The sequence below is a fragment of the Pollicipes pollicipes genome, unplaced genomic scaffold, assembly GCF_011947565.3.
Source record: "Pollicipes pollicipes isolate AB1234 unplaced genomic scaffold, Ppol_2.1 Scaffold_6686;HRSCAF=7923_pilon_pilon_pilon, whole genome shotgun sequence".
Classification (NCBI taxonomy): Eukaryota; Metazoa; Arthropoda; class Thecostraca; order Pollicipedomorpha; family Pollicipedidae; genus Pollicipes; species Pollicipes pollicipes.
Window position 1 is genome coordinate 29,667,055 of NW_023596921.1, and position 16,778 is coordinate 29,683,832.

A 16,778-nucleotide genomic window follows, 5' to 3' on the forward strand; every position below is an offset into this window, starting at 1 on the left:
CATAAGTTCCACTTGTTTAATTTAATTTTTCACTCCCGTACGATCTTTTTGCGATGAAATTTTTCACACACCTATTCCCACGCTAGGTCAAAACCGATTCTAGCTCACTGGACGCACACAGCTGCTTGAAAGTTATTGCTCTGACCTGAGCAGTATTGTTGAGTTAGAAATGCCCATCGACAAATGGCCGTAGGGCGCACTCACAGCGGTTTCGATAAAGTTGGCCAAAATTGTGTGCTTCGTTTCTTTCGCATTAAGCGGTTCAATACGAATTCATTCAATCCCGGAACGTCAATCACATTCTTAACCCTTCGAAAACTGCACGTCCCGGGTAGCTCACTATAACTTCCGAGGGTTATTGAACTGCATCATCAATTAGAGTGCATCAATAGTCACGCCTTGCAATGACCAAACCCCTTAAAATTATGGTTATGGATGCCGACAACGATCTTGGGCCTCTCAGGTTTTCGATGTGGTCAAGTAATGCTTTGGTTCGCTTATTCGGATCAGTAAAGCAAAAGATGTTATGCCAAAATACGCCAAAAAACACTGTTTTTTGTCATTGTACTTTGATACTTGCTCTCCACGCTTTCTATATTGCTTACCGGCGTGTTCTCTTTACCCCCTCCTCCATCAATTGACAGCAACATGGTGTGCAGAAGGCTATAAACGTGAAGGCTCGAACTCCCACGAGACAAAAGAAAGCTGTGCGTACGTCAGGGTCTGAAAAGCAGACGCAGGGTTGAGACGCACAGCGTTTAAAAACAATCATTTGGTGATATCACACATCCATGAACTTATCGGCCAAAAAGCACAGAACGGCAACGCTGGACCGATCCTCCACCCCGCGTCTCGAGGAAGGCAAGGTAGCCTTCCCCACCGTGCCATGCTGGCGTGGAGTGCCCCTCCGGTCCCTACAAGGCACTGAGCCTCATTTAGCTCTGTTGTAAATTTGTTGGTGACCACATCGCTTGTTGTGCACATCTATCGCGAGGACATAAGTGATTGTCGCTCCACTTTCCTGAGCGCGATGCGTGCTGAATGGTACATTTCTCGCAATAATGTTGCGACTTGACATCCCACTTGCGTGTAATATCACCGAGTGCACAGAACAAACCAATAATACTGGCGAATGGGGACCACCACCGCGTGGCCTGACCGGACCCCGCGCGCCGACAGCGGCCACGCACGTGTGCGCGGAGCGGCGTTTCGGCGCGCTATCTGGTGGCGCCGACGAGCGGCGAGCCGAGCAGCTGATCGCCGCCAACCGCCAGGTGGCGAAGGTCGGAGGCCGCCTCAAGTTCTCGCTGCCGCTCTACAGATACGTCAGCACGCCCGGCTGGCGGCAGCTGGCTGCTGCTGAGCGCCACTTCAGCAGGTGTGGCTGTCCGTCTCGCTGCTGGGCGAGCCGCCGAGCTCACCGTCACTGGCAGGCCGCCACGGAATGCGGCGTGGGTTATGCCGTATCTGGAGTCGCCATGGCGCGCCGCTCTCAAGATGGAAAAGGTGGACCAGTCGGCGCGCGATGATGTCGATAGGCTCTGCTCGATGACTTGTGTCGCGCTCAACAGTTTGTCTCTCAATAGCCCACTTTTACTTCTGATCATTTGTTCTTTTTCTTCTTGTGTTTGGTTGTTCATTTGTATTTGCCCTCCACTACGGCTGCTTGTACCCTAACGCCTAGTCTTTTCAGTCACGTTCTCGTATACCCTGGGTAAAATGTCAGTGAGCTCCTGCAGAAACGGCACTTCCCCTTTTCAGCGTCACAATAGAGCTGTTCGACAATGTCATCAGCGAAATTGAAAAGCTGGCTGAGGAAGGCAAGCTGCAAGACGGCCAGTACAAATTTCTCTGCTTTCTGATGACCAGGCCCAAAGTGTCCAGGAAGGACGTGCTCATAATAGCATACTCTATGTTCAACGACGGACTCTCTACGGTCAGTTGTCATCATTCATGGCTTTGCGGCCAAACAGTAATGATCTTACCCAATGTAAAATGCGTTTTGCAATGGGTTAAAATGCGCCTGACTACAAACATACATGGCGGATTTGAGGCTTTAACTCATAATACTGATCAGCAGATGCTACTACAGCACCTTTTTCTTTTCCCAAATATATCTTTCGTACACCGACTTTCTGTGAATCCCTGTTCCGTTCAGCAACACCAACATTACAATGACTGTCGACGAGTATCGCTAGTGGTCCCACCTTCCGTATGGCTGGAGTGTGTCTGCGACTGGTGCTGGCTGCTCGTGCCATCGTCACTGCTCGTCCCACGACAGACCGTGCCGGCCCTGCTGTGTGCGCTGTGGTGTCTGGCCCACACGCCAGCGGCACAGCAGAGCCTGCACAGCGAAATCACCGCCGCGCTGCCCGGCGGCGAGGCCCAGGAGGTCACGGCCGACGTCATTAGCAGGCTGCCCTTCGTCAAGGCCGTGCTGAAGGAGACGCTGAGGTGAGTCTAGGACTTGTCCTAGCAGTAAGCGAGATCCATTCAAGAACCAGTTAGGGGAGGCATTGTGTCGCTCATTAGTCATGCCCAGCGGTCTTGGTAGAGGTATGCTCGCGTTCAAGGGTTCCGCTGTTTCAGTGCAAAAGGGCTGTTAAAAATGTTTCGACCCTGCACTAGGTTCGGAGTCCAAGCCGTACTTTCAGGCTCCCTGTTGGCTGATGAGTGGTTTGATCCCTTCGTCCCAAAGCTGCAGTGGCGTTTAGGATAAACCATAACAACACGGTGTCATTTTCTGTTACGACGGCAGCATTGGAACGAAAGATACCCCACGACTTGCAGGTATCCAATCATTGCAGCGAACGCCGTATTTCCGATAGATTTGCTACATCGAATAAAAGATAGTGTTCGGATGTAGAATTTGATCAAATTCCGGCCGCCTACCGACAGATACAAAGGATATGATGGCAACAGTAATGTGACTAAAAATACTCTGACAATATAATGGTAATATCAGGATCACAGTTTGCTCTCTGACACTGAGCATTACCAAATGGACCAATCACTATCAGTCTTAGTGTGAACAGCCAATTGCCATTTCTAGACCTTCTGATTGACTCATCAGATGGTACATTTCAGGCAGATGCTTACAGAAAAGCCACCAGCCAGAGTAAATGCATGAGTGGAAGGGACATTTTCCAGAAACATATAAGAAAGGAATCATTTGGGCTTACATCCGCAGGGCTTTGATATATTGTTCTTTGTGGAGTACTTTCGATGGGAGCTAGACCATTTGCGTCAAATGCGTAATAATGGATACACAAATGCTGAGTTTGCAAATGCCGCGGGGTCATTACACTGGGTCCTTACCAGATAACTTGCTAAAAAAATAAACACTCTTTGGGGATTGTCGCGAGACATTGGAATTTGGAAGTAACGCTTGGAGTGTTGTTGTTAATGGAAATTAATGCTCGGAGTAAAATGCAATGAATTTGAATGAAAATGGTTACGGATTTTCGCGCATAAGTGGGGCTTCTTATAGATAGAGCCTCTTGAAACAATCATATTTTTCAAAATCAGAAATGATGCTTTGCATGCTTTTGAAATAGTTCTAGGACAAAAAAAAAATCAAAACGCAAAAACTCAAATCACACGAAGTCAAATGGAGGGAAGTCGAATAGGAATCAGCTGAACGGGATAAAAGTTAATTGCAAAAGGTCAAACAAGAAAAAGTCAAAAGGAGCAGAGGCCAAATGAAAAAAGCGGAACAGGCCAACAAACAAAACACGTATCCTAACCAGTCGCCCGTGATGTCTCAGAGTGTACGAATGCCCTACGGGCCCTTGGTCAGTTGTTCGTCCAGGAGAGCTAGAAGGCCCTCCACGCCATGGTAGATGTCTTGACGCGCCAGTTTCAGCTTCCAGTTCCAGCATATGTGGTGCGGCCATTATGTCTGATAAGGAACTTTGGGGAGTGTAGAAAAACCCGCCCATTAGAGTGCAGGCAAAAAATGAACCGTCATTGCTACATATATTTCCCGAGGTGGAACGATCACGACCTTATGTACTTTTTTATTGCAACACAGGGTCTCTTAATCCGGAACAGGGCCGTTCTGGAACAGGAGGTCCCTTGATACATAAAGGGATCTCCTGATCCAGAACAGGGGCCTCTATTTATAGAGGGTGCCTCCTAATCCGGAACAGGGACCTTATGACTCATAAACGGGTATAATGAGCAGAAACAGAAAACCTTAACAGAAAACGGGACCTACTGATTCAGAGCAGAACCTGCCTAGCTCAAACTGAGGCTTCCTGATTAAAAATGGGGCCTGTTGTTGCATAAAAGAGGCCCCTGAACTCAAATAGGGACCTCAAAGCTCAGCCTAATCCACGGGGCCTCACTGACCTGAATTTTGATATGTGTGTAACTACATAACTTCAGGTTGGGTAGAAGGGCCCTCCCTAAATTAGGGCGACAAACACATACTATCGTCCTCCTGCCGGCAGACAGAGGACAGTCATCTCACTGCCCTCCTTCGCCCTTGCTGCATCGCCCTCGACTTGCATAGAGCTGCGTAACAGCTGTATATTGTAAATAGGCTTCAAAAGCGTTTGACGGATGGCGAAACTAAGGTTTATGACAACCTCACGAGGATTCAGAGGATTTGGCAAAAAACGAAATGAACATTACAAAACCTGCGTTAGCCCCATCATTAGCATAGGGTGAATACCACGAGCGTCGCCTACCCAACGGCTTTTACACATGGGCTAAATGCATGTCACTGAAAGCACGGGCAGAGTGCATCAGATGCAAGGGTGGGCTCGAGGGCAACACACCTTTCCCGCGCCCTGCGACCTTCAGCCTTTTATATTAACATACTTCGTCACAAGGTGTCAGAGGTGTTCTCTGAAAGACACTTCCATTGGCGTACAATACTGTGGTTTGGTCAGGCCCCGTCGCGGCGTCATGGCGAACTTGTTGGATATACTTTGCAAGGCCCTCGTGCAGGCCAGTAGCAGTTGCCTGAAAGGTCGGTCGTAGGAATCAGGAGATTGAGCAGAGCGGGAGGAACTAGCCCGGTGCCTGAATATCAGGCATAGTTCACCGCAGGCCAAGAAGCAGACGCGCATGCTGGCGACTAGCACGTGAATGAAAGACACCAGGTCTTACAGCAATGCAGCGCCTGGCAGTCATCAGCGCATTAGAGTATAGTCACATCCGCTGCAACGTGACGGCCACGTCACTCGTACGTACCCATTGGAACAGGTCTGAGCGAAAACGCACTGCGCACACACCCAGCGGTACATGCCGGTTCTGGTCCTATTTCAGACTGTACCCCATCGGCACGGAGGTGTCGCGCATTACGGATCAAGACATGGAGCTGGGTGGCTATGTCATTCCTGCAGGGGTACGTACTCCACTAGGCCCTACGTTATCGGTGACCCCTTACGAATGCCACAAGTTTCAGTAATCAATGGTCAAAGTGGATGCCATGGCGTTCCTTTCCTTTCAGGCGCGCGGTACGCCGCAGTTCCAAGCTTTGACCCCTCCTTGTAACTGCTGGAAAGTCGCTAAATCTCCACTATCGTATAACCTTCAACCTTGTGCTAGTCATTTTGGACGTTCCACAACATTGGTGCATACATTATGTGACCACAGTTCAATGAGCGTACGGTGATTAATGTGCTAGAAGCGAATGGTAGCTATAGACTGCTGGCATCGCAGTCCAATTCCCAACCAACCGTGAACGACAGACTGCGGCTCTGGCTCCGCCACGAAGGTTTGCATAGTTTGCTGTTTGCAAAGATAGAGCGGCGAACGTTTCAGCGAATGGTTCCTGCCTATTGGAATGCCAGGCCATGCCGTCCATTGGTCAAGTGATTTAGCACCAAGCAAGACCGTTATAAGCAGGCACAAATAAACGTTGAGTGTTTAGCGAAGCGACAAAGGAAGCATGGGCAAAGACGCATGATCATGACGCCCAAGTTCGTGGTCAAATAAAGCATGCGGTAGAAGAGGTTGCCGGGGATTCATATCCTCGTTTGAATTCACGCACTCGCGGCATGTTCCCGATTCTAGCCTTGTCCTTGTTTCCAAGTGTCCGTCGTGGAGACAAAGGCGCAGCCAGGGCACGGGCTGACGGAACTTGAGTCGTCCACTTAAATGCCCGGAGTGCCCCCTAAATGAACGGCAAGAGCCCTGCTGAGGTTCTTTGCCATGACAAATTCTTCCAGTTTGGGGGCTGTCTAAAAGTCCTTACAACAGAAATTCTTTCGGAGGCACTTTCTAAGGAAAACAATGTATTTGTGATAGAAATGCCTCAAATGTAGAACCCCTCGGGTTGGCCCTTCCCTTAGCAAATGTCTAGCAGTGCCTTTGATAAGAGGCAGCCACTACCTTGCAGGCGTCACCGGTGTTGAGGTCACTCATGTGTAAGCGATATCTCAAATACGGAGCTTATTTTTACCGCCATCTGTGCCCTGTTAATCCCTCCGTTAGTCATTTTGTGGTTCATGGCGGTGCTCAATAATGCCAAATCTAAGACACTCCAGTTTCACTACCTCACCACGCTACATTATCCTGCTGTACATAGCTTTAGGACGGACCTGGTGCAGCTAGTACAGAAGTGCATGGTAGGGAAATTCTGCCCTTCGAAACTGCAAACCTCCTCTTACTTATTTCACATTTTAATGTTGTAGGTCAGGGGGCATGATTAGTTTTTACATTTTGCTGGTGGATTGGATTGCCCTGTCAGCAAACCATGCGAAAGATACTGACCTTTGTGTGTCGTGGGGGGGGGGGGAAAGAGCAGAAAGAATCATGCCCTTAAAAAGCCCGTAAGTTTTCCCTGTGGAGCAACTAATTGCTAACCTTACCTGCCTTCAGCACATGATTTGTGACCAGATTTAGTCATTTTCTGTTTTAATTCGCCGGGTTTTGTTCATAAGACAAATAATGTTGCACAAGACATGTAATTAAACTATTATATTCCATACTCTTTATTGTTTGCCTCAAGTTTGTTGAAATGGTCCCTTATGTCTGCTTTAACAACATATTGTCCATAGTTGCCATGGTTTGCTGACTGGCAAATGACTGTACTGTTGATGTGCATTGTATTTTTCAACGCACGAGTACTCTAAGCTGCATATCAATTGCAATACGAGGTAGATATAATTTTTAGCAAATCGACTGTTTCATTAAAGGTGTGAAGCTAGTGCCTCAATTTTAAGGCGTTCAATATGAAAAACAAGACCTAAATGGATGTTTTCGCAGCAGCTGAAAAGGCAAGTAGCAAAAAATGGTTTTGTGGCCATCTTCAAGTTAGGTTACGTTTGAAGGATAGTGTTTTGTGGAGCGTACCCACTATTGCCCTTGGCAGAGACTAACCATGCCAATCAGAACAAGTTTTTCACAGTGCTTTGAGAGGGTTTGAATTGTGCGTTGTCAGTTTTGTCTGATGTCAACAAGCTGACGAAGCAAAACACAAGTTGAAATCAGCCGAAAATAAGCTTTATCATGTTCTTATCACAAGAACTCGTATCAAGTTACAAGAAACTTAGACAGGATGAGATAACGTAAGGCTTCTTTAGGTTAGGCTTAGTAAGGTTACTTTCATGGAAATAAGCATCTGTATTTTGCAATAAACAGTGACATTATACTTATCATTCTTGACCTTATCTAAACGGACGGCATGGATATGTTTCATGATGTTTATATCTCCTGACCCTATCTCAAACAGAAGCCATAGATATGTCTGTGACAATTGATTTGGTGATGTGCTGATGTGCAGGAGTCCGAGGTTTTTAGTTGTTTGAATGTCTCTTGTTGAATTTGTGGTCGTCCTTTCTGTTGTTGAATTCCTTTGCTTTGTTTTGTGTTTTAAAAAATCTTGTGAAAGGGAAGTGCAACATGCACCATCAAAACGTTGGTGCTGCATGGTTTTTGCTGTTCATTACACTTTTATGAAAATTACTATTTTTCAATGAATTCTGTTTCACTGTAATGACCTACGATGTCAAAACGTGTTTGTAGTGTTTCTGATATTACATCGATGCCAACTTGAAATGTATGTCTTTGTTTACTGGAGCATCTCTCACTGACTTATAAGTTCCAACTTTTGTAAGTTGAATTTTTCACTCCTGTACGGTCTTTTTGCGATAAAATTCTTGACTCCCACCCTAGTTAAAAGCGATTCCAGCCCACTGCCCGTTTCTGAACATCCAACCCCCGTCTATATACGAAAGAGGGAATGGGAAGCTGACGAAAGGTGCGCTGAAAAGTCCGCCCTAGCTGCGTTACGCACACTTTGATCCCCCGGTCACTATTCCAACCCATCAGACCCATGTATCACTAGTTGTTAGCTGACAATTCAACACCAGCCGTCCGCCAGACGCACGTGGACCTGAACCAGTCGGTGCAGCTACGCTCAGCCAGGTGGTTCGCCGACCCGGAGGACTTCCGTCCTGAGCGCTGGCTGGGCGAGCAGAGGAAGGCCATCCACTCGTACCTGCACATCCCGTTCGGCCACGGCACCCGTATGTGCGCAGGTAAGTCGGTATCCAGCGGACGGCGGTGCCGGCCGGCGCTGAAAACCAGACGGAACGCTACTTCGCATGGTGCTGGTGGCTGCACGTACTTTGTTCATAGTAGGGTGACTGTTAGACACGTTCGTGTCTGTGACAGTTGCCTGTGTGCGTATGGATGCGTATTGAAACGTCCAGAGCTCATAACGTCCAGCGGTCAAAAAGTCCAGAATCGCAGCATCCAGCGTTCACAACATCCAAAAACCGTCCAATATCCCTGGACAGAGGAGACCCAGAGACGTCATGCGGCAGAGTGCTGCACAGTTCAACCACTATGCATGGATATGGACAACGTTTTGTTTCAGCACACGAACTTTGCCGCGTCCGCACGTGCTTGGCCGCTGGCGCATTAAACAATTCAAAACTTTGACCCCTCTCTCGTGGCATCGGAAATAGCTGGTTACTCGGCAGTAGCTGCACGGTAATCGTGGAAAGTACTTGTCGGGGTGCCTGCTATTTGGTAATAAGGGCTATGGATGAAATAAGTCGCGGTTGTTTGGTTCGGTTATGACCTGTATGTGTCGGTGATGTTTCGCAACTCATTTTTTTAAAGGAATTGATGACTGATGTGTGACGCTGCCTGATTTGATATCTAGGTTGGCGCACATATAGATATCCAGCTTCTGCCACGCTAACCTATATTGTTAGTGATTTTATTTGTCCGTTTCCCCTCCCTCCTCTCAATTGCAAAGTCTTTCACACACTCCTGCAGACGGGACTTATTGTGAATTTTACATGTTTTTATTCTCAAAGAGAGGGGGTGGGGTCTGTTTCATTAGCTGAGTCAGGATACTACTCCCTGGTGAGACATGTTAAATGGCCCAACCTACAAACAATTTGTTTCTTCAATTAGGTACGTTTTAAACGGGGCGTGGTTTACCAACATAAGTTGGTTGGCTGAGCGATGAAAATAAGAAGCGTATCGTGATAATATGCCGACAAAATTGGTTTCTCTCCGAATTTGCCTCACTCTTTCACAAATCTGCAGGCTGCAGCCCAAGTTGCGGCGAACCCCTGCAACTTGACAGGGAACCGCACACCTGGTTGCAAGTAAAAATGAAGTAAAGAAACGAACGTTGGCACCGAATGTATTCAACTGCCTGCCAAGCGTCATGCAAAACACTGCGCACGTGTCGCGCTTAAGGGCGCTGTTGATTCATCATCTGAACAGCGTAGCCGAGTACCGAGCTGGTTTGCAATATATAAGCTGTCACCGAGCTGGTTTGCAGTATATAAGCTGAATGAATTGGGAGAATCGTGAGCTTGCATTCGCCATCCGCTTCATTAATTCTAACACGCTTTCTTCCTTTTACGCTTCAGAACCTCCTAAGCAGGGGTGGTAGAACCTGCTGACTTGGTGGATAAGGTCGGCGACAAAAATGCATATACTTACAAGAAACTTGGTGCCAAAAATGTTTTGGACAGCAAATTTTGCTGACGGCCAAGACGAAAAAATACAGTACACTATTCAAAACATAGCGTGGGGTCTTCATACACAAATGCTATGCCTCCATGGTAATACATTTCGTAACACAACACAAGCAAACGTTTCTGTAACGATTCTTTACCGTACTCTACGGCACCCTGGTATCTTTCCTAGGTTTCATTCCAACTCGGCGAAAAAATATCCTATGATTTTAGTTGGTCGGCCGGCTCGGTGACATGTCGGCGACAAATCAATGTATTTCATATGGCTCGGCCAGTCGGCTGATTCGCTGTTTTTGACAGCCGACTCACAGTGCCCCAAACTAGACAGTGTACAGTACTGAAACAGATATAGATATGGGGATCCATTTGATCGCAAGGGCGTGTTCAATTGTTGCGATGCGACTGACATGAGGTGAGCGGTGACTTTCAATGCACTGCAACTGTGCAAGTGGCATTCGCATTGCAGTGCCATGAATACCTGCCTAGGGATTAATTTCTGGCCCTGTTTACTTCGTTGCCTGTGCCGTGATTCAGCATCCTGTCCTCAGCGACGAGAAAAATTGACGGTTCAGGGTAAGTCGGCGGGATGATCCGGTGTAGGTGTACTTTCCTACCTAACGTTAGAAAAAATCATTGCACACCATTCGTCGTGTTCAAGGCGGCACATATCGTAAATAATCTCAAAACAGGTAGAATCATGCTCCTACCTTCGAATTTCAATAACTTCGATGGCGGGCTCCTGAGCGCCGCGCGCACGTCACCGCCTGGACTCCCCAGCGCCGTTTCTGCGTTGCCGTTGCGTAAATACAATATTTCTGCTTACCAAGAACTCTACAAAATGTACGGGACCAAGGTAAACCATTCGTCGTGTTTAAGGCGGAACATATCGTAAATAATTTCAAAACAGATAGAATCATGTTCCTACCCTCGAATTTTAATAAATACGATAGCGAGCTCCCGAGCGCCGCACGCACTGCCTCGACTTCCAAGCGCCGTTTCTGCGTTGTTGCGAAAGCACAATATTTCTGCTTATCAAGAACCATAAAACATGTACGGGACCAAGGTAACAATAATAAAGCAACCAAAATCGTTTCTTATCGAGTTCAGGTACATTTATGAAACACGCAGACCAGAATAGTCCAGAACATATCCTCAACTAGCCAAACCTAACCTAACCTAACCTAACCTAACCTAACCTAACCTAACCTAACCTAACCTAACCTAACCTAACCTAACCTAACCTAACCTAACCTAACTAACGAGAATAGACCAGAACCTAAGCTAAGCTAAGCTAAGCTAGCCTGACCTGACCTGACCTGACCTGACCTAACCTAACCTAACCTAACCTAACCTAACCTAACCTAACCTAACCTAACCTAACCTAACCTAACCTAACCTAACCTAACCTAACCTAACCTGAGAATAGACCAGAACCTAAGCTTAGCTAAGCTGACCTACCCTAACCCCTAACCTAACCTAACTAACCTAACCTAACCTAACCTAACCTAACCTAACCTAACCTAACCTAACCTAACCTAACCTAACTAACCTAACCTAACCTAACCTAACCTAACCTAACCTAACCTAACCTAACCTAACCTAACCTAATCTAACCTAACCTAACCTAACCTAACCTAAACCTAACCTAATCTAACCGAACCTAAACCACTAACCTCCCCACCCTATATCCCCTTCAACCCAGCATCTCATTGCAATCCACGTTCCATGCCATATATAGGTGCCATATAGTGAGCTTTTATTTAGCTGCCATGTTCTCATTTTGCTTTACATTCCCCACCCAATCCCCATGCAACCCATGGTCCCGTTGGCGTCGAGGATCAAATTTCATGGATTCTGCTACCTTGTCCCGGTACATTGTTATGGTTCGCAGTAATGTTGTGACCCGAGCAGTAATGGCGCCGGTGTCGCGGGTGCTGTGTGTGTGCGGCGCTCGGGAGCTCGCCATCGTAATTATAAAAAATTGAAGTTAAGATCATTAATCTACCTGTTTTGTGATTATTTACGATATGTCCTGCCTTAAACATGACGAATGGTTTACTTTGGTCCCGTACATTTTGTACAGTTCTTGGTGCGCAGAAGAAATATTGTATTTACGCAACGGCAACGCGGAAACGGCAACTGGGGAGTCCAGGCGGTTGCGGGTGCGCGCGGCGCTCGGGAGCCCGCCATCGAAGTTATTGAAATTCGAAGGTAGGAGCATGATTCTACCTGTTTTGAGATTATTTACGATATGCCATGCCTTAAACACGACGAATAGTGTACTATGATTTTTTCGAACGTTAGGTAGGAAAGTACACCCTGACCGATGATCCGATTAAGGTAGAAATTGACCTGTGATTATCCAAACCGCCTTTTCAAGACACCGAAATGGCTGTTGACTCTTTGAAGCAGTCAAAAGCGGCCAGCCTTCTTCACTTTCGAAGAACCTTGGATTTGATGTTGGAGTCTGATGGCACTTCTCATGAAAGGGAATAAATAGCAGGAGTGTGATAATGGTTCCGAAGTACAAATTTATGGCATTTTGCGCATGCCCTAATTGAGAATGGTTACCAGTCACATAGATCTTCAAACCAGGATGTTCCTACTTCTTATTCAGTTCAGGGCTCCACACCCCCCCCCCCCCACGTTAAGTTTGTGAAGGAGTGTGCTAATCTGGGGGGCATCCATATTTTGAGGGCTACATAGCTATCTTCAAAAACTCTGCCCCTCCTTGAAATGTAGTTACTTTACCAATGCTTTGATGGCTTTTAAGCAATTATTATCATTTCAACCTTTTGCTAACATGAATCTTGGTTGCTAGAGATCTGCATGATACCCAGTGATGTAGGCCATGGGAAAGCAATGAAAGTGGGAGGGGAGGTGGGTGTAGGAAATGTAGGCAATGATGGGGGGGGGGGGGGGGGTGCAGGTGTCATTGCCATCTCCCCTTTATCAAGAGTTTTACTTCAAATAGCAGGCAGTTCTATGGTATTGTGGTCCAACTGGCCTATAAGGTCATTGAATGGTTAGCATTTGGTTGTCTCTGAAGACAATGTTGGCTATTTCCTGATATCACCCCTACTGTAACAGGAAAGCTCTAGAAGCCATTCCTTCTGCAATGCTCATTCGTGTGTATATTTTCTTTTGCATTTGTGAGCATTGCATGGATGCAAATATGGTATATTTCAGTAGTTTTTTGCTAACACTGAGTCCTAAAATTGTCCCGATGGAATCATTAGTATAATCACTGCATGCATTTAAATACAATCTGAGAAGGCAGACAGACTACCTCATATGCAACCTACATGATAGTAGTAATCAATATAGTTTGTGCGGCGGTGGGCATAGTGAAAGAAGTGCTAATTTTATGCATGATTAGGGAGAGATAGCAACACATGAATCATGGTCAACAAATTAAGCTCAGAGAAGGTTGTGTGGTATAGAAAGCTCTTATCTCACATCTTTTATATTTTTTTCAATTAGAAATGTTGGCTGAGGGAGGACGGAATCAGCATTGAGGAAGTCCAACCCAACACAGGTATTAGGAAGTGCCCCAGAAACGAAAGTTAAATTGATACGCCTGCATCATACATGACAAACATCACAGACAACCTTAGGCTTCCATGCTACTTGCATACAAAGTGCAATTTTGGCGTACTGGTTGAATTTCTACCAATTTTAGATGTTGGTAATGAACTGTGTTATTCTGCTATAGCAGTTGATGTTTTCATGATCTAAAATGCAGATTTCTACACCAGCATACATAAAATGAATAAAAGAGGATGGCAGCCAACAATTTTAACCCTTAACCTCATTCGCCATATTTTGTAACGCGAACTGGTGGAGGGGGATTCCCTGGCGTTTACAAACTAAGAAAGGTCAAGCCTCGAAAAAAAACAAGCAGCGAACTGACCAGCGAAATCTCGTGATTGGTAATAAGTCTCCTGTTGTTAACTGACTCCACTAGACCAAGTCGAAGGTCAAATGTTCTTGAAAACCCAAATATCAGCTTTGCACGCTCGTAGCAACGAAACCGTACGGTGAAGTGGCATGGAACATAAAGAGGTGTGCCCCTTGTTTAATTATAAGTACAATGGCATGTAGTTGTCTGTTGGATCTATATTTGTAATGTAGGGTTTCGTTCATGCAATAGTGCCAACCCTCCACGCGCGGTCCGCAGAATCGTCGATGCCCCCCCGCGCCGCACCCGCCGGCCTTGAATCGTCTCGCAGTGGTAGTAAAAACATCGCTTCTCTGAAACCAGAATTGCCAGGATCTCTTTTTTAGTGTCAACACGCGCACAATGGATGCCCCAGAGGCTGCCAAAGATTTGCGCAAGACTGCACAATATGCCGCATTGGTATCCTCAGAAAACTTTAGGGGGGGGGGACGCATCGCCCACCCTCCCCCTCCTGTCATGGCGAGTAACTTGTTCAGAAAGAGCTATCCGCCTGATGTAGTTATTGAAAAATGTTGATACAACTTAGTTGGGGCACGGCGAAAGACGCCCACCGGTCAAAACATCGCCCCAGGCTTGGAGTACGCCTAAGGTATGGTGGATAGTTCGAGGACGGTTGAGATGGGGTTTGAAGCGCACGCGTGATTTTCATAAGGGGGATGGCCTCGTGGAGACGCTCATATTTGACGTCATTTCCAGTGTTGCTTACTACTGGTTCGGGATCTGTCATGCATTCTGCTGCCCTGGCTGTCGAGGTCTGTCATTGTTTTTTTTTTGCGGTCGAAGAATGTAAACCCAGCCGTAGAGATCGAGTTTAAACGTGAGGCCCGGCAAGTCTCGAGGATGGAGGAAAATTCGTGTTGCGATTGGGCTATCTCATGAGTGTTTAGGGCGGGTGTGCCTGCTTTTCTAACAGCAGCAATTATCCTGACATTTGCTCAAGGCCAGTGTATGACTGAACGCCTATTTCGGTTATGTGCAAGATATTAAAATTGCAGTGATGAAAGAGATTTTGTGGTGATAGGCTGGTTACTGATTACGCTACTGGCCTGGACTGAATAAGCCATTTTGTCATATGGCATTGCTTTACGCTACTGGCGACAATTTTTCCTCCCAGAATTTGGTCGGCAACAAAAAGTACACTTTTACCACCCCTGCTCCTAAGTATAGAATTTGGGGTCCAGCAACACCAGTCTGGGGTTTATCGAGACGGGGTGTAGTTCGCGTCGCAGAGGAACGGTGGTGGCATGGTGGTTAGTAGTTAGGGTACTCATCTCTGGACTTTTCTATCCTGGGATGGAGTCCTGGCCACACCACTGCCGTATCCCACGTACCTAATGCCTGATAAATACGCAATAGAGGCGTTCCGCCTCGAAGTAGCCCGGCAAACAAGCCTTGGCCCGCCAGATTTGCGAACAATGCTTCCGCTTCAGTGATAATGTGCAATCGGTGGGACGCGGAGTTCGGACACACAGGCCAGCCCACAGGCTGCCCAGCTCGACGGCCCGGCCGGCAGCAACGCCCGCGACGGGCCGGCGGACGAGGCAGCCCGACCGCCACATAAGAATGCATTTACGCGCGCGCCGTCCCTCGCCCAAGGACGGAACCCCGCCATACGCACGTGAGGCCTGTCCGTGGGGCAGCCCGTCCGCGGTCCGAAACACTGCCAGCTCATTCGGGCACGCCGCCATCTTCGCGTCAGAGCCGAGGCCCTCACTCGGATTCACTCGGTTCGCTGCGGTACACATCCCGGTGGACCGGACATCCGGACATGTCGGACATCCCGGGATCTCGCACGTGCTGGAATGGAGCCCCTCCCTCCCCCTCCTCCATCTTCATGGGTGCCTTAATGGAAGAGCCTCGTATCAGTCAGGAACCAGTACCGGACAGGTTCCCTCTGCCCGTTTTACCAGGGTCCAAATGCATCGAACTGGTAAACCTGTGCCATTTATTAAACCCGCTACGCTTGGGACGTTTTTGGGTCGGTGAGTGACCCGCGCTGATCCAGGGTCAACCATCCCGGTCAGAGGACCTTCGGCGTAGCGTAGAGAGGGGACGAATGTGTCATGTGTAAGAATAGTAACGCGTTGGAAATCTGAAAGGTGACGGAAATGTCATTCAGCCCCAATCGGGAAATGCATGGGGTCTCAAGTATTGACTGACAACTCTATTGGGGTCTGGCTGTTTGAGGGGGGGGGGGGATGTTAGAAAGGCGAGGGGTGCAGGAACCCCCTGGAGGACCTTTTTTCGGAACCGTTGAGTCCAAAAAATGACCAAACTGAGTAAGAAGAGCAAACAAATATTGCCCAATAAAATTTCTGACAATCTGGTAGCAGCGTCTAGCAGTCCAAGAATCGCAGCAGCAGCCCCTCTTGTAAACTCGCGGACCACTTCTGGTCGCTCAATCGGGACATCCTGGTCTCTAGGGGTACATTGGTATTCGAGGACCCTTACAACTACTTAGGCCTCTTTTGCCCTTCAAACTATGGACACTAAGGGAACTGGGAAACTACTAGGATACGTGGTCGCTGGTCGCTCAGGGGTCGCATTCAACGCTCAGGTACCTCCAGTAGCACAAAGGAGATGCACAGAGGCCCGTGCCCCGCCTTCTCACGCTTTACGGCTCTGGGGACAGACGATTAAAGATCCGATCCGTGGCTCCGAATGGCTCGAATGGCTCGGTCGAGATAGCATTAGGAATCCCGGTCCTGCGGCCCGGGTCCGCATGACCGGTATTATTTTCGCATATAACCGGCGTTACAAAAGGAATGATTCCGCTATGAGATACGCTTCTAAATGAAATGCGTTGTTGAATCGGTCAGATGTTGTGAAGTGCATTTGCGAGGAGCATTATTGACATG

At 47.5% G+C, this 16,778-nt stretch overlaps 1 protein-coding gene across 1 annotated transcript in view; it reads left to right on the forward strand.

Annotated features, from left to right (window-relative positions):
* LOC119107079 (putative cytochrome P450 CYP44) overlaps positions 1–16,778 on the forward strand; it is a 53,035-nt gene that overhangs the window by 6,200 nt on the left and 30,057 nt on the right. The window contains exons 6-10 of the mRNA XM_037230438.1: positions 1,180–1,378; positions 1,762–1,936; positions 2,282–2,454; positions 5,278–5,356; positions 8,339–8,495. Coding sequence (XP_037086333.1) covers positions 1,180–1,378; positions 1,762–1,936; positions 2,282–2,454; positions 5,278–5,356; positions 8,339–8,495 — 783 coding nt within the window. The remainder of the gene's footprint in view (positions 1–1,179; positions 1,379–1,761; positions 1,937–2,281; positions 2,455–5,277; positions 5,357–8,338; positions 8,496–16,778) is intronic.